This window comes from Hesperophylax consimilis, chromosome 24 (genome assembly GCF_061612785.1).
Source record: "Hesperophylax consimilis isolate HC1 chromosome 24, BYU_Hcon_1.0, whole genome shotgun sequence".
NCBI classification, from domain to species: domain Eukaryota; kingdom Metazoa; phylum Arthropoda; class Insecta; order Trichoptera; family Limnephilidae; genus Hesperophylax; species Hesperophylax consimilis.
In genome coordinates this window covers 12040992-12064617 of record NC_142859.1, presented here as the reverse complement: position 1 = coordinate 12064617, position 23626 = coordinate 12040992, and the positions used below count along the sequence as shown (strand labels likewise).

Sequence of the window (23626 nt, the reverse complement as noted above, 5' to 3'; positions counted from 1 at the left end):
TTACTCCAAATGTGCTGAGGAATAGCTGGTTAAAGTTTGTCGGGTACTTGCCGATACACCCTGTATACAAAGCATCTGAAACAAAAACATGAATACTAAACAAAATAATGGCTTATCTGTCATCCTACATAGCTTGGTTGAAGAGGTCCCATAAATTCTGAACTAATGACCCTTGACACTTGGGGCCCTATACACAATCTGGTTGCATTGAGATTTTGAAATTGCGGCTAAATGGTTCAAACTATGTACACATATTTCATGATGTGAATAGGTGAGCACCATGGTTGAACTTGCAGACAAGCTGTCATGTAACAGCTTTCTAGCACTTCCTATTTTAAACACAACTAGATGATGTAATAATTTAGGTTTATGTAATCATTGAAGATTAAAAACTCTCAAATAAAAAATAGGAAACAGAAACCTCGGTTCAATTCCTGGATGCTAATGAATCTTTGTTGGTTAATGATTAAAAATATTATAATTCAAAGTTTACTCAATAAGTTACTTTAATAAAAAAAATTAAAACACATACGTTGAACACTTTTTACAATCTCTTAATCTCTCAGACCTCAGGCATATTGACCATTCTATTTCTTAAAGATTTCATCGGAAGGTCGGAGAATTTGGGTATTTTTCCGATTTGCAATAAAATTCAAATAAATGGAATATTTCTGAACGTATCCAAAAACTAAAAACTGTTTTGTAAAGGTGATGAAACACGCTTTCAAATTTAATAAAAATTTATATAATATTCGTTTGTTCAAAATCTTAAATCTCTGAAAGTTCTTCACAAGAAATTTTGACACAAAATTGCATTCGAATATGTGTATGTTTTTATATATCTATATCATATAGATGTCATTTGTGACAGGTAAAAATGATTTTTTTTTTTTTAAACAGCGCAATCTGTTGGACAAATATGCTTTTTTTGAAAAACAACATTATCTGTTGGACGTTAAAGCAACATGCGTTATTGTTTCTCTATCTGCAGACAGACTGAGCCACAAGAACGTGTGGCGGGGTACAGCTAGGAAGACATAAACATATTATTTTTTTTAATGCAAACACAACAAAGTTTTAAAAATGGCTCAACTTATGTTTTTTCTTCTAAACACTAAACTAAAAATACTAATAAATTTTACTAAAAAAAAAAATTTTCATGAACAAATGTACTATAAACATTATTGTAAATTCACTTTTTTGTCGTTTCATATAAAAATAATTGATAAAAAATTTACAAAGTTTCATAATTTTTTCTCAATTTCAGAATCTTTGGTTTCAAAGAGATGCACAGTTTAATTCTTCCACGGTTAACTTTTAGATTTGTAACAAAGCGTGGTGTTTTCTCTTTCGAACACCATTTAGATCAGAGGTTCCCAAACTTTTTTGCCCCGTAGACCACTTGCCAAAAATTTTTTTTTCCGTAGACCCCTGCCTGCCGAATATTGAATTTTCCTAAAACTATTAACGTCCCATGTGATAATCATTTATTTTTTTCGTAAAAAGATTCTGTTCCCTTGCCTGTCCAACAACCGGGTGGCGGTATAGTTCCTCTGTCTTTACATTGTGCAGACAGGGCGCCCTTGTGAGGTATTACAAAAAATGGAAATGAAGCAGGATAAGCAACGGGTCTTTCTTTCTGTAGCTGGTCCTACAGAACTGCCCCTTAAGTTCTTTGTCAGTGCTTATTCCGGTCAGTTCTTCTTGTCACATGATATCCGATTCTGCAACGTTCCATTTCCACAGTCAAAATGTCCTCAAACTTAGTTTTGAAGTCTGTGTGAAGTGCATTTAAATGTTGAACGTAATTATTACCCTGGACGTTTTTCAAAAACAAGTTGGGGAACTAGGAAAATTCGCGGCTTCCAATGTGCAATGTTTTGCTTGAATATATTAATTCTGACGAGAAAAAGAACATAGACTCTATTTATATACCTCAATTAACAACTTTACGAAATATAAAAATACAAATATCAAATAAGTAATTTCTTAGGACGGGTTGTTTCGGAGAATTTGAACAATTCATCAAATTTCAACATTCATTTTCGGGTTCTGTGAAAGTCCTATTCAAGTTCTGTTATTATACACGGTGTCCGGAAACTCGTAGTACAAGCGGGAAACTGGAGAATCTACACCACATGGGGAACCCAAAAAAACATAAAGTTTTTTGATTTGAGCATTTTCAAAAAAAAAAAAAACCAAAAAAAAATATTTTTCGGCTATTTTAGGGTTAAAGTTTTTTCTGGTGTTTAGGGTTGAATAACAGATGTTTTAACCCTGCAGAGCAGAAATATTTTATGATTACACCGGGTTAAATGAAGGGTGATTTCAAAATAATGCTTCAAATCCGAGTTTCTTCATTTGTTTTACTTTCAAATAGTTTTAATTAGTTGGGTACTTTGATCTTCAGTAATAATTTATAAGAATTTGATTAAAAAAAAAAAAAAAAAAAAAAAAAAAAAAAAAAAAAAAAAATCAACTTCAAACTCGATTTACTCGATAACGAAAGCTCAAATAAAAAAAAAATATACTACAAAATCGACTCCAAATGTGATGTAGATTCACCAGTTTCCCGCTTGTACTACGAGTTTCCGGACACCCTGTATCATTGTGTAGGCTAGTTGCTTGACAAAACTGAAATAAAAACAGAATTTGAAAAAATCTTTCACAGAACTTGAAAATGATCGTTGGAATTGGATGAATTGTTCAAATTCTCTGAAACAACCCGTCCTTAGTCTATTATATTTGTGTTAGGTCTATTGTGTCATTTACGGAACTCCTAAATGTTGACTTGAGGTAAATGGTGATCCGCTCGTATGTACCCCCATTTGAATATCGTGGACCCCCAAATTTTTTTCTCGCTGGCATAGACCCCCTTCAAGCCGATATCGACCCCTGGGGGTCCATATAGACCACTTTGGGAAACTCTGATTTAGATCATATTTCTTACCATGACAGTAAGGGATACACAACAATGTATATAAGACCATATGAACTGTTTCCAAAAGCGAACAAATTTAGGTTAAAAAGGGAAACTACAAGTATACAAAGAAATTTAATTTACCTTGTTGTACAGATATTCGCCTCTGGCTTCGGTGTCCATATTGTTTACTTCCTTCATCAGAGTCATGGGACCCTTGTCTGCTCTTCCCTCGCAGATATTTATGAAATGTTTCCTGAAAAATTAACATTTATTAACCCTTAAATGCATGATTTATTAATTTTTCTGGAAAAAAAATATTTTGTAGATATTTACATGCATATGCAAGGAAATATAAAGAATTTATTTTTTTGTAATTTTTTAATGATATTTGATTAAAAAAAAAAAGTTGCAGATTTTTTACAACACCATGTATTTAATAAAAAATAATATGAATAATTTATGTATGAAAAAAAAATAAAAAACCTAAAAAACTTTCTCAAAACTAATAAGTGTACCGGAAAAATACGAGTTATTACATATAAGTATTGTATTATTGTATCTACTTACCTAAGAAAATCTAAATAATAACAGCAAAACCAAATTGTAATACTAACCTCCAACCAATTTTCGAGAATCTCCACGTTGTTAAAGAAAAAGTGACATTTGACATTCGCGAAAGAAAAAAAAGGTGATGCCACTCGATAAAATATATTACCGTGAACTTGATAATTCTAAAACGGCATGCATTCAGTATACACCAAAGAGTTAAAGGTGGTTTGAACTGTATGTTGCCGTTTTGCAACAGTATGCATCTAAGGGTTAAGTGATTTAAGCAAGGATAAAAGCATTTCAAGCAAAGTTTCGATTCTGAGTGATGTAATTCACCAGAGTGATACTGAGAGTATTGTAAAATATATAGATTTAATCAAGATCGAACCTGCATTCTTCAAGCACGTTTTCCGAAATCAGTCTTGGAATGACCAAGTAACCGTCCCGATCGTATTCCTCGCGTTGATGCCGACTCAGCTTATCGACATTGCAAAAAGGTACAGCAATTCTGAAAACAAAAAAAAATAACTAAAAATGGGGGAAAGTGAAATTATTACATTTTGATAGGAAAATATTCTTTAATTATACTATGTAACTCCTGGCCACAGACAAAAACAAACAACTTTCAATACAATGGGGCTCCTAGCACCATATCCATATGGGCATATAAGCACTGAATACCCTACCTTATTTGCATGACTATATTAAAATCAACACTCAATCAACACTACAGAGGAGATCCAGAAGCGCATCGTGAATGCAAACCGCTGCTATTTCCGCCTACAAAAACAAATAAAATCCAGACTGCTTTCCAGAACCACCAAGGTATTAGTGTACAAAACACTAATTAGACCAGTGCTTACGTACGCAGCCGAGACGTGGGTTCTAACTAAGAAGAATGAGCGAGCACTGGACGTTTTTGAAAGGAAAATTTTGAGGCGCATCTTCGGACCGGTTCTAGAAAATGGATTTTGGCGCAGACGTTATAACAATGAGCTCTATACTCTGTTTAAAGAGCTAAACGTCACAAAATTCATAAAACTGGGAAGACTTCGGTGGCTAGGTCATGTGGAGAGAATGACCGAGCATCAAGAACCAAAGTCCCTGCTGAGCTCAAGACCGATAGGGAGAAGGAGCCTGGGAAGGCCAAGGTTAAGATGGAGCGACAACGTCCTCAAAGATTTGTCTGCCTTGGAGCTTCGAAACTGGAGAGAGCTGGCGCGGGACCGAGATGAGTGGAGGAAGACTCTTGAGGAGGCCAAGACCCACCAGGGGTTGTAGAGCCAAAAGTGATGATGATGATATTAAAATCAATATACAGTTATAGCTGTGTATGCACTACTAGCTGACGTGTACCCGGCGTGGCTCAGAGTCTTTTCTCTACTTTTAATGAATATAATATGCATGTATTATATATATAAACCTTCCGGAAGAAATTCTCTAAATGATGGTGAAAACCCTATCAAGCTCCGTTGCATAGTTTAGAAGAACTAAGCGCACAAACAGACAGATGCGGATGGTAACTTTATTTTATACTATTTAGAGAAGTAGCAACCACAAACCATAGCTAAGCGCACCCCGCAACAACCCCACTACTATAATGTGTTTAAGGCAAAATTACTCAAATGTCATGCTCAAATGTTGACCTCATTCTACACAAAAAATGTTCATGTGTGCACAATGCACATTCAAGGGACTGCTCGTTTATTTAGTGTCCTAAAAAGCCTTTCAGTACCAACACATAATATATTATATACTGTTACTGTCAGCAAATGTAGCTCAACGCCATCAGTTGGTGCCTCTATAGATTAGTACATTTAAAGAAATAATGACAATATTATTATGTTGGTTAATGGACATCAATAATATCTTTGAGGAAGTGATTTATTCAAATTCGAACTTACTAAAGGTAAAAGAGGAAAAATAAATAAAAAGTTTTTGGTTAAACATATGGCATAAGATGCTGTGTCATTTTTTTACAAATGCTGTGAATTTAGCTAGGTTCGTGTTAAACACATCGATGTTTGGGAATAATCTATTAAATGTGCTACAGCTTCTTCTTGTAAATACATTTTCAAAATTAATACCATGCTGTTGTTATAATACCCGTAACTTGAACCTAGAATTATGAAGTTATTATAATACCTGTAACTTGTACTTAGAATAATGAAGCAATTACGCATTAAAAATATAAAATTATGCATAAAAATAATGATATGCAGTGTTTATAATATCCGTACCTTGCATTTGGAATTAAGAAGCAATTATACACTAAAAGTACATACATGAGAAGATAAAAAGTAAACAATAAAAATAATACAGTGTTATTGTAAAATCCATGACTCGTGCCTAAGATTATAAAGCATTTACAAATTAAAAGCACATATATGGGAATATAAAAAATAAGAAACAAAAATAATATAGTGTTATTGTAAAATCCATAACTTGTGTCTAGGATTATAAAGCATTACATGTTAAAAGCACATACATAAGAAGATAAAAAAATAAACAATAAAAATGGTAATATTTTGGTGGCGCATTTAAGTGGAAGTTTTATATAATTTTTTTTATTTATTTATTTTGTAAGAAACAAACAGCTTTTATATAATATGCAGTGATAGATATAAATATACAAGTTAATTGAAGTCAAGCCGCAGAAGATTCTTATGTTAAAGTGCATTAGAAATGAAGTTTTAGTTTCTTAAAATTAATTTGGTGTTAAAGGAAGGGGAGAGGAAGAGGAAAATAGGAAGAGGAAAATAGGAAAAGGATAGGAGATGCTGCCGATACATTCCATACTCTCATATTAATAATCGATGGTACGCATTACTTCATATCGATATTTCTTTAGGTTATTACCAAAAATTTCAATGCTGTAAAATTTTTTATTATATTGTGCACATATACGAGGAATTGGGGAATTTTTTCGAATGTTTGTTCTACACGAGGGTAGATAAAATAAATCAGATTGTCGGGTTGATCTAGACGGAATATGAAAATTTATTAATTTTGTTTAAATCTTCTGTTTTGAGGATTGCTTTGATTTGTGAACCCTCTGATTTCCTAACAAGGATTCTTGTTAGGACCTCTACCCATCTATTAACCACTCTCACGACACCCGCCACTCACGGAGAAATCCAATTGTACCACTCACAACTAAAACATCTCTCGCTCAAAGACACTTCTCATTCTTAGGTCCAAAACTATACAACTTCATGCCTGATGCTTGGAAAAAGGAAAACACAGCTATTCTTCATAAATTGACCACTAATTGGTTTCATCAATTAGGTAGAAAGGAGAGTGAACTTTTACTACACAAAAAATGAAATCAAACACAAACCAAAAACAACAACAAAAACTCCAACAAAAAATAAACCATGTAAAAGATACCTTTATGTTCTAATCTTTATCATTATGCGTATATATGTACCTACCTAGTACTTTTAAATTAGAATGCTACCCAAGCAGCAGTTAATCTTATGTTTAATTGGATATTTTATTTTATTCTATTTCTTCTCTTTGTTATTCATATTTATACAAAATATGTTAGTAGGCTTAGGCACCAGTTAAAAGTACATATACCTATTATTTCATTATTATTTCTTATCAAACAACTTATCAAAATGTTAATACTCATCCTAATTTGACTGTCCTAAAACGGGAATCCTCCTAGTTGGGCAGTCAAAACATTTCCTAAATAATGTATATAAATGTATAATCTTTTACTAAAAAAAAAAAAAAAAGTTCTGTGTTCAAAAGATACCTGAATGACATTTTTATGTAGCATATTTAAAGAGTGGTTGCTTATATTTGTTGTTTTCTTGTAGATATGTTGTGAGCAAAAAAAAAATTGTTATTTTTGTGTTGATGTTTTAAAAATAAAAATCTTCTGTTGTCACTATATTATGCAGTAAATTATGTAAAATATGCATAATGTAAAAGCCCATTAGGGCGTTTAAATTAATAAATAAAATAAATAAATTATCCCGCAGTTCCTTGACGGCAGCCGGCAAGTAAGAGAGCGCGGCCAGCTGGTCGCTGATCTTTATAAGTTGCTCCATTACGAAGCTGGATGAGTCTCCCGCGGAAGGGTTCGATCTTGTTTGACGATTAGTGGCCATTTTAATGTATATTGGCAACGTACGAGTATAGTTGAATAGTAATGAAGACCGAAGAAATGAACTGAATTCACTTTTATATTTAGAAAAATTAATAAATAAAAAAAAAAAATAGTACTTATTTTTTTTTTGTTGAGCGGGGTTTGAGCTGAGGTTCTTAGAAACTTGGGGTTGGAAAAAAAAAAAAAAAAGTTTTTAGAATAAGGTCGGTTTTGAACTCGGTTGCTCCGAATGTCTACGGCGCGCCGTTTGGAGGACGTTATCACTACTTTACTCCCGGACACCCTGTATTCAATTATTGAACTCCTTTGTACAACTTTCTATGATAACTTGTACTGTACAGGGTGCAGCAAACAGACAGTGCAGTTTTGAAGGGCTATCAAGTCCTTAAGATGACATCAGAAAGTTGATGAAAGTGATTTCCTCCCGAATTCGATTCTTCAGCTCTTCCAAGGTGTGAGGCCGATGTTTAAAAACATTTTCCTTCAGGTAGTCTCACAGGAAGGAGTTGCAAATGCTCAAATCGGGTGAGCGCACGGGCCACCCCACGTCACCCCTAAGAGACGAGGCGCGTAGGGAACATCTATCGCAGTTTCGTCATTAAAACTCGAGCAGTATGGGCAGTAGCATCGTCCTATTGAAACCAGATGTTTTCCATATCTTATTATTATTATTATGTAATGAGCAGGCAGCATTCTGCTGATGCGCTCATATCTGATTTCACAACAAGTTTGACAGTAATTGAGTTGTTTTAATATGATATATCTGTATCATCTTCAAAAAAAATTCCAACATGGAAATATAATGTTGAGCTCCTCAACGTCTCCTCAAAAAAAAAAGGGCCAGTCACCCCAAATTAGGAAACCACACGGTCACTTTTGGGGAGTGAAGAGGTCTCTCGTGAAATTGCCTTGGGTTATTTTTAGCTCAGTAGCGAAAATTTTGTTTATTCACCGCTCAACAGATATGGAAGTTGGCCTCGTCACTAACGAAAGAATGGCCATTTTCAAGAAACGTGCAGACAGCGAAGCCCCGGTATTGTCTGGATCAAACCATGGTAACCTGACACAATGAGACCCCCCCCACCTTACCTACTCCCACCACATGGGATGTACCAGCCCATCAAAACTGTACTGTCTGCACTGTACTCCTGAACAACTTACCCACCTATAACAATTTATACAAAAACTGTCATGACGTGAAATAAAGTCTGTCTGTTTGTGCACTTAGTTCTTCTAAACTTTGAAGCAGATTTTGATAGGGTTTTCACTATCATTTAGAGCATTTCTTCCGGAAGGTTTACATATATGATGCATGCATATCATATTTATAGAAAGTAGAGAAAATTCAATGTTTTATAATCAAGTCAAAAAATATATTTTCGGGCACTGCATCGCTAACGTTGGCTAAACCTCATGAGATACATCAAAATAATATACTACGGAATTTTATATCTTAAAGCGATGCACTACGTCGTGTAATATTTTAAATTGAGCCGCCATCAATAATAACCCTCACGTAGATGGCGATAAGGTTTAAATTCCCGCTTAACACCATCCGCCTGTTTTGATTTATGCAAGAAAAAAACATGGCCAAAAAGTGCCTTTTATTTTATTTTGTGGATGTTCAGGCATAAATATTTTTTTTTCGATCATTTTATAAATAACTTAATTTGCCACATCATACAATAAAATCATAACCGAAAATGGATTCGTAAGTAGGAGATTTTGAACTTTAAAGCAGTTTTCATAGGCCTTATACATTATTTTTTTCTGGGCTTATAAAAAGACTTATCTTAAAAATACTCGATTGTTTCAAAGGCCAAGATGTATTCTACTCGCAGTATTTAATTAAAGCATCTGAAACATTTCTAGGCGACCAAATTTTCAAACCAAAAACACATGATTTTGCATTACTACGTATGGCATCGCCTTAAAAAGGCCTACAACAAAATATGTGATGGTGCATGTCTATTTCTTAAAGATATCCCCAAGGAACGCCGGGTACACATCAGCTGGTAAATAAATTTAAAAATAAAATCATGATTGTGATGATAACCTTTGTTCTTGTGTATTTTCTAAATGCTATAATTTAATAATACTAAAGTATATATAATTTGATAATATTATTATTGTCATAAATAAAAAACGATTATGTGTACACAAAAATATTGGACTTTGAATAGTTTGAAATCAAAACTTAATTTTACTGGATTTATCTACAAGTCCCGTAGAGAGGTCGCGCGTGACATGTGAGAAGGAAGTAAACGATCATCGATGACGCACGTAAAACCTCTCTCTGGGACTGCTGCACAGGATTATTTGATAGTCACTGAGAAAATTTTGTGAAGTAACTACGGCTATAACTTGCATAACTATGAATACTTGTATGATATTCATGCATACTAATAATATTTATTTAATGCTCTTTTATGTTATCATTGGGTACCTACCATAGACATATGAATATTAGTAGACCTGCCCTAAGTGATTAAAAGCGTATTATCCCCACTCCCCATACCGGTTCCATTGGAGCCGGCTGTGCTCGCGTATGGCCTCAAGTGAAATTTGAAAACGTGACGTCATCATTCTTGTGCGAACTATGGTCGAGGCATCATCGGTTCATTTTACGAAATAACACGGCAAAATGTTGACTTGTACTATGAAAACTTGTAAAAATAGATGTGAAAAAGAGAATAAACCCAATTGTCGTATTATATTCCATATATAAGCATTATTTTACTTTATTTTAAGCATATACACATCGTATAATATGAATCAGTTGTTACTATCACATCGAGAAACGTCTGGACGCGAAACACAAAGCTGGTTGGTTGCTGGGAAGTAAATTATGAACATTTATAAAAGTGTCTTAACTAAATACTTAAACGAAATATTTGACTCTGAAAATACAACAAATTTTTTTGCCGAATTTGGACTTCGCAAATTTGTTCATAACGTGGCGAGTAATTTGCGCTCCCATGTAAAAATGTCTATTCATTCAAAAGCAGGTTTTACTTTTAAGAAGTAAATGGTGATATTATAATGCGAGATGCCTATTTACTGTCAGATTGATTTATTGACGAATCACAGTCAGCCTTACTCCCTTCGTTCTTCAACAGTTGATTTTACCCCTCGCCATTATCTTCTCGTCTATTAATTCCTATGTCTGTGATGCATACTAATAATATTTATTTAATGCTTTTTTATGTTATCATTGGGTACCTACCTATTATTTATATTTTTTGTTTTTATCATTAGGTACCTACCTATAATGTTTTTTTTTGTTTTCATCTTATTTTTATTTGTCATTATTCTTATTTCTCTCTTCTATATATATACAAATATCATGTAATATGGCAGACTGAGATTGCACTACCCTCTTAGTTCTGCTGGATTAAAAACTTGTATAAATAAAAATAAAAATCTACTGTTGTTCTGACTCTTGATGTGAACTGACTCAAATATTTGATTCACTTGATTGAACCATGCCTTCCTCGAACGTTCCTGACTTATTCTGCCATTGACTTTCTCGTCATATACGTTCCTGATACCCGTTTCTCCGTTCAACCCCTGTACATTTCTAAACCATTGGAGTATCCCTTTCTGAAGCTTGTTCATTACACTTGCATACTATATCAGCTATAGATTCATTATCGAAGGCACAAAATGAATTATGAAATTTATTCTTTAAGTTCCCTTAGAAACAAGTACTGCAGATAATTCTACAAATTCCATGTATTAGATATTCAACAAATTTACACAAAAACTATCTTGACTCATCTGTTTAAAAATAAAACACATACATTATATGAAAATACCCAAAATATTGTAAATACGAGGCACAAAACAAAAGAACTCATACAAATACAACATTTGGTCAAAGATATTTCAAGTACATTACGTCTAAAATATACAATAATCTACCTGAAAAAACAAGAAAATCGAATAATATTAACAAATACAAAATCTGATTAAACAATGGATCTTCGAAAAAGGTCGTGCAATAATTAGTCACCTCACCCAAATATAATCCTCTATCTCATTATTGTTACCACTACCTACCAACCTGAAATTTTTTGTCAAATATTTTTGCTTTATTGAAAAATGTACTTTATTTTAATATTATAAAATATTTGTAAACTAGTCTGTCTCGGCACAGGATTTCCTAGTGAGACAGGCAAAGCCAAAAAAATTTATGTAAACCTTTTTATATAGATGCACATAATAAATAAATAAAATAAAAATACGCCTCGCATCCTTCCAGAATCTTTACATTTGTAACACGGTATATCAGCACATTAAATAACCCTGTACATATATACATTTGTAACAAGGTATATCAGCACATTAAATAACCCTGTACATATATACATTTGTAACAAGGTATATCAGCACATTAAATAACCCTGTACATATATACATTTGTAACAAGGTATATCAGCACATTAAATAACCCTGTACATATATACATTTGTAACAAGGTATATCAGCACATTAAATAACCCTCTACATATATACAGGGTGGCGCAGATGGATCGGGTGGTTTTAAAATACTTGTCAAACTGTCAATTTTAAAGGTATTGGATTGAAATAAAGTGCAAAACGTGTAGTTACAGTGGAAATTTATTAAAAAAAAATTGTAAAGTTAGATTTTAAAAATTACATCCATCAAATGCCCTCCTTCTCGAGCGACGCATTCTTGGAGTCGGTCCTTGACGTTCCGCATCGCCCGCTCAAGCACATCACCAGGAATTAATGTGATTTCGTTATGAATTACTGCCTTCAACTCCTGGAGTTGAAGGCAGCAATTGAAGCAAATTGAAGCAAGATGCAGGAGTTGAAGGCAGCAATTCACAACGAAATCACATTAATTCCTGGTGATGTGCTTGAGCGGGCAATGCGGAACGTTAAGGACCCACTTCAAGAATGCGTCGCTTGAGAAGGAGGGCATTTGATGGATGCAATTTTTAAAAATTAACTTTACTAATTTTTTTTTAATAAATTTCCATTGTAACTTCACGTTTTGCATTTTATTTCAATCCAATACCTTTAAAATTGACAGTTTGACAAGTATTTTAAAACCACCCGATCCATCTGCGCCACCCTGTATAAACTAGCTAACGTGTACCGGGCGTTACTGAGGATTATCCTTAGAAGATAGACATACACCACCTCGGAGGATTCTGTAGGCCTTTTTAAGATATACAATTCCATAGTACATTATTTTGATGTATCTCATGAGGTTTAGCCAGCCTTAGCAATGTAGTGCTCAAAAAAATATTTTTACAACTTGATTACAAAACATTGACTTTTCTCTACTTTCTATTAACACAATATGCGTGTATTATACAGGGTGTATCGGCACGTACCCGACAAACTTTAACCAGCTATTCCTTAGCATATTTGGAGTAAAAAATCTTATGTGCACTTTGCTGTCCGGTAACGTTTTTTTTTAATAAAAAATTTATTATTCATATTTTCACCACATGTCACCACTGTTTTATCCTTTGTCAAAGTTTGAAAACCCATCTGGCAATATTTTATTCGAATTCCGTTGAATAATGCACGTGTGTACCTATATTGGCGCACTTTTACAATCACAACGAAATGGCACGGCACCATTCGTCTCATTTTTAACTATTATTATTTAGTGTGTGCGAAAGAGCGAAGACGCTTTTCGACATACTTGCTTATAACAGCTGTTGAACACGAAAAGCAATGCCAATGACAGTGATGTAGTGGGGAAATTTTTTAATTTTTTTGTTTTTAATTGAAAAAAAAATGCTACCGGACAGCAAAGTGCCCATAACATTTTTTACTCCAAATGTGCTAAGGAATAGCTGGTTAAAGTTTGTCGGGTTAGTGCCAATACACCCTGTATATGTAAACCTTCCGGAAGACATTCTCTAAATAGTGAATCAAAAACCGTTGCGTATTTTATGTTTGAAAATTTAATGCTGTTATTAATGTATAATCTATATAAATAAAAACATAAATGTCCGAGAGTTCTTCACAGCTTGCTTTGAAATTGAAATTGCCATCTGTTGGACGTAAAAACAAATCACCCTATTGATTCTCTATCTGAACGCAACGCTTAGCGTGGTACAGCTAGTTTCTTGTAGATATTAATTGCTCGCATTTTTTCATTGTATTTATCACACATACATCTCAGAAACCTCATTTCAGTCTACTTTCATCCTTTCGCTCACTGCCTTATATCAGGGTTGTTATCAGTGCTTCATTGTGGACTGCTAGTCTCGCTTCTTTGCAGAACTTCTTATTAAGTCCTCTAATAATGGAATTTCATGCATTCACCATTCTTTCAACGTCGTTTCAAGAGAGTAGAAATTAATGCATTGTTATTGCTAAACACATCCTATAAATATATTATCTTTCATTTCGTCATGATACGGCTATAATATTTATTGCCTGATAAAAATACCATGTCACGATTCCAAGAAACGATAAATAAATATCATAAATAATAACTTACGGATTTGGAGCCAGTCGCCTCCCTGCTAAGTGATTCTTGATTACCTCAATGCGAAAAGCGGTAGACATTTCACCGACGTTTTAATAATAATTAATATTAACTATGCACATCAAAAAAACAAGACCTCACCTCACGCCTCTCATGTATGACGTTAGACAGGCAACTAAATATTAAATAATCATCAATTTTAATAACGCGAATTCTTGCCTTATCTATTACTTTTATCGAGCTATAACTGGTTATCTACTGTTTGCTGACAAAATTACAAGCGTAGAAAGTAGAATAATAAACCGCGAAAGTAGTATGTACTATTTGTAAACAAATGGTGTAATAATATTATAAGTGCTAAAAAAATTCAAAACAGCAGCGGTCTGAGCTGTCACCGCTGTCACTTCAAAATTGGTTGAAATTTTGTTTGGAAAGTAAATTTGAACTTAGTAGAAGAACGAACATTGAAAATGATCTACCGCAGAGAGGTCCGTTCATATTTATCTTTCTATTACAGGCGACGTTTATGAGAAAGAGGGAGAGATTCGAGTGGATTCGAGATTGTAACGGATGTATCAACTATGTTCACACCTAAAAATACGAAGATGAGCAGTATCTACCTACGAATTTTTGGTATATGGCATCACTGGATATCCAATTTATGGCCATATCGTGAGATTCGTGAGCGGATTCGTGATCATGGGGTAAATAGTTGATTTATGTTGTGGGGGATACAATACTGAGTGAGCAATACCCCAGACCAATCCAATCTGAAATTCTAACGATTTTCGGATCTAATCTACCAATATTTTTCATCCAAATCTACCGATTTTCATTTTCGCGTATGCATAAATAAAGCACTCTCGCGGCATGGTATCACTGCTCACTGCTCACTGCTCACAACTCGCATCCTCGCCATATCCTCGCTGCCTCGCTGTGAGCGGTTTAATATGGGTTTAATGTTGGTTTATTATTTATGTCCTCGCAAGAGTAGTTTTTTGTTTATGTGTATGGTCTTCGCGAGTGGTTTATTCAGGTTTATTTATGGTCCTCGCCATGGTTCTCGATTGTCTATGCTCGCATCCGCTTTCTACAATTCGCCAGCGAGTAGTTTGTTTGTTATTGTTAGATTTTTTATGGTTATTCTGATTGTGGAATGATTTGTGTTATTCCAGTCAAGGTAAGCGGTGCGTTTTTCGTTTATTACACGAAATTTAGTCTTTTGAGTTTGTAACTTGCAAACATTCGGTTCCTTCCGAAATAATTCTTGTAGATTCGCAGGACTAAATTTCGGTTATTTGTTCGTAAATTTGTAATTCTTGTTGTAGGTAGCGAAAGATTTATAGGTAAATATTCGGAGGCGCGTCTCATCCAGCAGACACAATTTATTAGAAAAAACAACTGAATTCTATTCAATGAACAATAAACGGATAAACTTGTCGAATTTCGCTACACGCTTAGTACGCAAAAAAATGGTAAACTTTTCGAATTCGGCTACATGCCAAATCTCTTTAAAAAAACAACACTTGATTTCAATTATGTCGAATGGAGACAACTGTTGAAGTCGCACATGCACAGAATAGTTTTTTGAGTTTAATTTGGGATATTTTCATAATTTCTGAGTATTTCCTAATCTTCAAACTTAACTTTCAGAAAAAAATGGAACTTTAATGCACCATCTCCCACCATAGTTATTTCTTGTAGTAATTAAGATGAAACCAAGTTCTGTTATTCTGTCTATTTTTTTTGCGGAATCTTTGAATTCGACAAGATTAATCAAAAAATATATATGCTTAATTACTTCTGGAAACAACTATTTAAGTCGGGGAGATGGAAAAACACGCACACAATGTGTTGTTAGGTTCTTAGTTTGGGTTATTTAAATAATTTATGCGTATTTCTTACCCTTCAAACTTATCTATGAGAAAAAAAATGGAACCTTAGCAAGTGTGCAGAGAAATTCGGTAACTTTACCCTAATGATTTACACAATAGTTCCAAATTGTTTTTATTGAAACTCTGATGCATTTGGCCGCATTGACTGCTAGTCAAATTTCTTTGTTTTGCAAGTTTTGTAGTTCCTTTATATCACGTGACTTGTGATTGGGGTTGCCATAAGGCCCATCATACACAGATATACTTATAAGCTGAGTGACTGATGCAACCACAAGTCGCCCACTGATATGCTACTCTTTAAAGCCGGTTTACGTACACAGCGCTACCCGAGTTATTCTGATCTTGGTCATTCTTTCATGTTCAGTCGTGGAGTTAATACAATGTCAAATGGCTAGCGATGAAGACAATATTATTCTTCTTTATCTTTATTACAAGCATAAACAATCTTAACCTTTTCCTTACTGTGCTAAAAAATCCACGTGTTCCGGTGCTGTGTAGTCAATACACATCTCAAAATAAGCAATTTAATATCGGAAAAATATGAATATTCATAGCTCATCGATTATGTTTATTATATTTTATATCAAAAGTGATAATAATTGTAATTTAATTGCTGAAAACATGAAAAAAAACATCGGCAGATGCTAAAGAAACGTGCAAGGAGTCCACATCTAACGACGGTTCGCGGCCAACTGGCTAGCGGCTGGCACAAACACATCTGTGCGGTCGTAGGTATCGATGGTGTAAATCAAAATACAACTGTAGACGTATGGATGTCTCATGTTTCCGCATAGCGAATTAAAGCGGGACATCAATAGTGTGTCATTTCTTCGCACACTCTTCGCGTATTAGTATCACACGGTTGATTGTATTGGTGTATTTGTTCCCGATTTTGAAAAAAATTTCTGATTTTTAATTGAATTTGAAAACTATGTAAAATATTATTTTTTAATTCAGTGCACAAATGTATAACGGAGAAATACCTAAAATCTGAACCCAAAATTCATTATATTTATAGAGTTATTAGAAGCACTGTGTAGTAAATACACACCACAGATAAGGAAAGGTTATAGAAGATTTTGGGTTCAACAAAATAAATATTTATTGTAGGGCATTCATGCCTTCTCCGCTAAATTCTTTCTTGTGTATTCCGGTAAATTATAGTTATACATGGATATTTTCCCATCTCCAGAACAAATTTAACATTCAAATTATTCTTGGACACCATTTTTGTCAAATGAGTAGCAGATACGTATGCAAATAGCGTAGTGTGCTACCAGCACTGTCAAACCCGTTGTCAATGCGTCGCATTGTGTATAAACATAAGCAAAACAGAATGGCGGATACTCATGTATGCTACGCGCACGAAATTCGAGTCGCTTGTAAGTATTTCCGTGTACGAATCGCTTAAGTGGCTATGGCCTCAGCCCTGCGACCTTCTGTTGTCGGCATTACTGTGGAAAGTTTTATTAAATAGCGTTGCTGTATTGTGCAGGTCTAAATCGGGGCATTACAGCTTTTGTCTGGACAGAGGGCTCGATAACGGTGACATTCCTGATATATCAGGACTGATGGCAACCCTAATTGGGGCGAGCCACAGGTTCGGAAAGGGTGCAGGATATAAAATTCCGGCCTTACAATATTGTAAACTATGTACTGTCGTCATAAGCAAAAAGGCAGCCACTTCCAAAAGTCATTTTAGATAATACGAGGCCTATCAAGTTGTCTATCAACCAAATAAATGAAATAATATAGATTTATTTAGATAAACGTTTCGAATTATGTTCCCTAATTTTAAAATGCAAATCTTTATAACACAAATCCAAAAAAAATACTTATATTTATTTTATTAACCTTTCCGGAAGTATGGACGCTATTGGACGACGGTACACACTTTCGCCAAAGGAGTATGGACGGCTATGGACGACAGGGGTTGCATATTCATATTCGATGCATATTCTGTAAATATGCATCGTATTGCTATCTATGGGCATATTACTGTTACTTTATACCAATTTTAAACATTTTACATCATTATCGACAGAGATACTGGCTGTTATTTATTTTGCATACTATCATAAAATTTAATCAAAAAATACATATTTTTATTTTTGTAAAAAAAACTCACTCCCCAGAGCACGGCCAGCATTACATAACTTACTCCCGGAAAGGTTAACATTCTTTTCACAAGCAAAAACTCAGTATATGTATCATTCGTAATTCTATGTTCTTGCGTATGTAAGATTGAACTGTACTCAGTTTAACATTGTTTTTTATTATTAAACAATAAATTATCTGGCTGCATATACATTATATGAAAAGATATGTTTAAACAAAATATTGATACTTATAAAAAAACAAAAAAATAATTACGTCCTTACCACACCTTATTCTGGCTTTTACTGGATATTGTGTTCCTTTTGTACATTTTTGTCTTGCATATTAATCAGTCATTGCTCTTTTTATGTATATTAGGTGCTTACTGTTTCTTTTCCATTCTTCTGATGTTATATTGTTATGGGCAATTTAACCGTAAAATAATAAATAAATGTCTTCAGTATGTTCTCCATGTCTACACATTGCTACATACCACATTTGTTTTATAAGCCGTTCACTCCTTTTTCAGATGAAGGTTTTTAAAGATCCTCGTTTGGATTTGAGAAGCTGCTGCACCTTCTAGTGGATGTTTCCACGTTGGGACAAGTATCTTCCGAGATATGTGCGTTACTGCACAACACGAAGGAGGACTCCCTTCGCCAGAATCAGCTGCGATTATTAACTCGGGCAATTCAGACAATGTTGGGACATGTATCAGTCAAGAAAACCTGAATGAGGATTCCCTTCACCAGAATCAGCTGCATCATAGTAACAGACTACAGATGCCGTTACTATGTAGGAAAACGTATCATCTGAGATACGGAAGTTGCAGGAAAACCTAATCAGTTGCACCTGAATGCGGATTCAACAGAATCAGCTGCATTATTATAACAGACTATTCAGATGACGTTTCTATGTTGGGACATGGAGTATCCGAGATACGGATGTTGTGGACTTCTTGTTGAGAATTCCCTTCAACGGAATCAGCTGCATTATTGTAACAAACTATTCAGATGACGTTTCTATGTTGGGACATGGATTATCCGAGATACGGATGTTGTGGACTTCTTGTCGAGAATTCCCTTCAACGGAATCAGCTGCATTATTGTAACAGACTATTCAGATGACGTTTCTATGTTGGGACACGCATCATCCAAGAGATGCTGCCGGAAAACTTGAAGGAGATACCTGATTACTTTCGCAATCTGTTCCCAGGAAACCTGATTTCAAAGGGTGAGTGTATTAACTACTAATATTACTTTCAATTTGGAACTCGTACATAATAATAATAATAATAATAATTGGATAATTTGTATAGCGCCGTTTTTGTGAAAAATCACCTCAAGGGCGCGGCAGAAGTTAACCACTCAGAACATTAGAACGTCAAAAGACGTAAATATGATAATAGCGGTCAAGACATTAGAACGTCTTTTAACGTAAACGCGCGAGATTTTACAAAAATCGATTTATTTCCATCACTAGTATACCTATTGCCATGATTTAAAAAACAGAGTATCGATAATGAATAACGCTACGCGTCTGTATTCAACAATATCTATGGAACGTAGAACTGCATTATCTAAGCCGATTGAATCTGTCATCTTGTTCGTTCATAATTTATTGCGTTTCTAAATAATTTATTAAAAATATTTTAGTTTGAACGGTTAATATTTTGAGGTGACTAATAGTTTTTAATTATATTTCTTCAATATATAAAGTGTTATTTCTTTATGATACTCAGAAAAAAGTACATTTTTCACGGCTTTGAAATAATGGTTATCGATTCTTACATATTTTTGACGTTTTCATAAAATATATATTTAGAAACGCAAATATTTACTTATAACAACACAATGCGATAGTGGATTTCATAATCTTTCCAAAACATTTTTTAGAATGAGGCTACGTTTCCCAAGACGTGAGTTATGATGCTTTTAGCAAAACTCGTAAATAACACAAAAATTATCACGTTTTGACAGTTCTCAAAGGAACACATAGTATATAAATGTCTTTGTCTGAGAGGTTAACAGAGAGGTTACAACAGAGCTCTAAATGGCAGGATCGTACGATTTCTGCATGTAAATGACGGGAGAAAGTTTCTCTGAAACATAAAATGAAAATTTCCTTAAATATAGAATGCACATATGTTGTCATTGTGGCATGGAGTGTGATTTGGAGTATTATGCCCTGCCGCATCTGTCCCGATGATGGACATTTGCAAGGCTTTCTGAAACACTGGCTAAAGGAAGAGCACAATCGCTCTCTTCAAAGTTGTCTAATTCTGTGGCCTGAGACAGAGCTCTGTTTTCCCCACTAATTTGTGCCATTCGAAGTAAAGGCAGTAAAGTCAAGCGCACTTGAAGTGAAACGACACTAAACTGTGCTGTATAAATGCCATGTTATTATTATTAAATTGATTTTTTTAATCCACTGCCGTAGTAGGTTATTGATCAACCAGTTCTGAAAAATGAACTCCCGTGCAATGTGTAGACGAAAATAAGAAAAACCACCAATCATATTAATACTTTCTTTTCTTTTCAGTCTCCCAAAACAACTATAAAACGACAGAAAATGCAGAAAGTTCAGAGACACTCGGAACATTTTGCAAATCCAGAGATACCTTCTGGAACACGCTGCGAGTTCAGAAACATCTTCTAGATCATTCTGCATGTTCAGAGACACCTACAACATTCTGCCGATCCAGAGACACCTACAACATTCTGCCGATCCAGAGACACCTACAACATTCTGCCATTCCAGAGACACCTACAACATTTGCCGATCCAGAGACACCTACAACATTCTGCCATTCCAGATACACTTTCAACATTCGGCCTATCCAGAGACACCTAGAACATTATGTAAGTCCAGAGATACCTACAACATTCTGCCAATCCAGAAACTTCCTGGGATAATATTATTTCTCCTTATTCTTCGAAATCTGATCCAGTCATGAACGCTTCTTAGAATACAAACTTGATTTATTGCAAAGAACTATGAGAGCATATTTCTGGTAAAACTGCTGTTCAAAAAAAAAGTGACATTTGAAAAAAAAAAAAAAATTGGTGACCTTTCACAACAAGCCATTTCAAATTTCTAATGTGATGAAATACATACATATATACTACATTAAACATGTCTTAACTCCGGGCTCTCATGGGCCCAATAAACTTGGTCTAAGTATATGTGGGTTGCATAAAATCAAAAACTTCAATATTTCGTCGACGGCAATCCATCACCGCGTAAATCATATTTGGCCACTTTTCAGGAGAGACATAAAACCACCTTTCTTAATATATTTACATCGAAATCGTGGCAAATCATTTTACTTTTCATGTTCAATTGTCTTTACAATTATGTATTTAAACACACATAGGTACGTTTTTAACCGAAAATAAAATAATAAATGACTTAAGCGGTGATGTTCAGTAAAATACGGCAAAAGTTTAGACTTACGCGGAAATTTATTCTTGTTGGGAGTTAGGTTTATAATATCATTATAGTTTTAAAACACGGGAACGTGGAAACAAATATTATTTTTTTATTTTTAATAATAATAATATTTTACAACAAAGTAATATTATGTTACATGACATTATTTAGAAAAATAAAATAGTAGATAGGTACCTTATCATAAAAATACACAAAATTATTAGTTACTCAATGACACCGACAATCATCATCGTAAAAATTAAGCTCATCAATTTTTTTATTTAAAAAAAATAAACTTACATTGTAGGTACCTCGTGTAATGTTAAAAATATAAAAAATAAAGTCATTGATTTAGTAATGAATCATAATAGCTATGACAATCTTGCGGTATTACAGATTTCAGTTCCTGTAAATGTTTCCACTTGGATTCTTTTATTTTAATTCTATCTTTGTAAAGTTTTGGAATATTATCATTATAATTTTTATTATTCGACAATTTTGGTCGTCGTGGTAATTCGGCAAAATCGTCTTGGAAGTTTGTTTTAAAACGAATTATCCCATCTGGTGAGTATTGTAACACACGTAGGTTATTAACAGTTTGATCACTAACTATTCTGCCTGGCCTGATTGAATCGTATAAAAAAGTATTTTTTTGTGCATAATTCAAAAAGAATTCGAATGTCAGTATTTGAACGTTGTATGGCTTATTAGGAGTTTTTCTTTAGTGACTTGAGCATACTGACTTGGTAGGTATATTTCTTGTTTTTTTTTAAATTTATTTTCGATTCTACTATATACTGAATCACATTCCATGTAGGTATGTCCCTTCTCTAAGAATTTTTGTGTAATGATGATGTTGAATTTCATGGAGAGACGAAGCGAAGCATTACTGAGAATGACATTCCTATTTTGATAGCCGCATCCATCGCTATAAATTATAACTGGACGAGCAGGGGCTTTGTTTAACCCAATAGGCGCCCAAGCAATATACTCTGTCAACTACGACACGCCAAGCTATTTCAGTCTTTTTTAAGTTCTCAATTAAATTAATCTTTACGGCATTCCCATTGCCATGGCATTCCCATTGCCATTGAAGGCTTTGTTTATACTAGATGCTCATTACTGATATCTTTGGTACATACTTGATAAGATATTTGAATCCTCGAGTGTGTCCCCTAATGTATTTTCGACATAAATAATAAACACGGACAGAATAATTGAGTGCGGTGAACTGGCTATAGTGCTGACTCACTAACACAAATAAACAAAGAGATATAAGATAAACACTCACATGTCATTATGGATTGTATCGAGTCGGCAACAATTCTCCAACTTTTTTCACATTTTATATTTGATATTGCACTAAATTGTACTACATTTTATTTACACAATGTTTTAAAGATTTAAAATTAATATTCTTTTTTCTCGTGGAATATTGTTGAGCATGGCCAAACACATAACGGTACGTTACATTCGCCACACATGTACTTCGTCGCTTTTCTTGTTTTTGGTCTAAGTTTAGTGTTAGAGCAAACATAACAGTTTTTATAAGGTTTTTTGGTTTTTTCCTTTGCGGGTATAGGTATCGGCATATGTTTTACTAGCATTTTGGCAGATAACCGTAATGGCACATCTTGTGACGTACATGGACCAACTTCAGGGTGCGATGTAGTATGATATTTTTCTAATAATTGTCTTATCACATATAATTGGAAATCAGGAAAAGTAATGTTTGTGGAAGTAACAGTTTTGTGCATAATGTACGAATTCAGTAAAAATAAATCGATTAAATGAAAGAAAACTTTTTTGTACCACTTAATTGATTTTCTAAGTGAATTTACACTAGTTATCATCATATCCGCTTTATCTACCATGTTTTTATTATAATCTTGAATACAATTTGGCTTCGAAACTACTTCTCCAGTTCTAAAATTTATTTTCCCAGTTGGAGAAACTTTATAATAATAATAATAATAATACCTGGATGACTTTTATAGCGCCTTTTTGTGCAAAAACACCTCAAGGGCGCTGTACAAACTTATTTCTACAGTGTTATTACTTAACTATTTATGGAGAAAATATACAGTACAATACTTACCTGGTAGGTCACTTGAGATTAACACTTAATT

The 23626-nt window shown here is 34.0% G+C and overlaps 1 protein-coding gene across 2 annotated transcripts in view; it reads right to left on the bottom strand.

The window, feature by feature from the left end:
• Positions 1-14646, bottom strand: part of LOC149411924 (phytanoyl-CoA dioxygenase, peroxisomal-like) — a 40198-nt gene extending 25552 nt beyond the window's left edge. Inside the window, exons 1-3 of one of the 2 annotated variants that reach the window (XM_089646230.1) lie at positions 14086-14646; positions 3861-3980; positions 3065-3176 (exon numbers count right to left, since the gene is read on the bottom strand). In XM_089646230.1, the coding sequence (XP_089502356.1) occupies positions 3065-3176; positions 3861-3980; positions 14086-14153 (300 nt within the window). In that variant the 5' untranslated portion in view covers positions 14154-14646. The remainder of the gene's footprint in view (positions 1-3064; positions 3177-3860; positions 3981-14085) is intronic. The other variant, XM_089646231.1, reaches the window with a different exon arrangement.
• Between the last annotated feature and the right edge of the window lie 8980 nt (positions 14647-23626).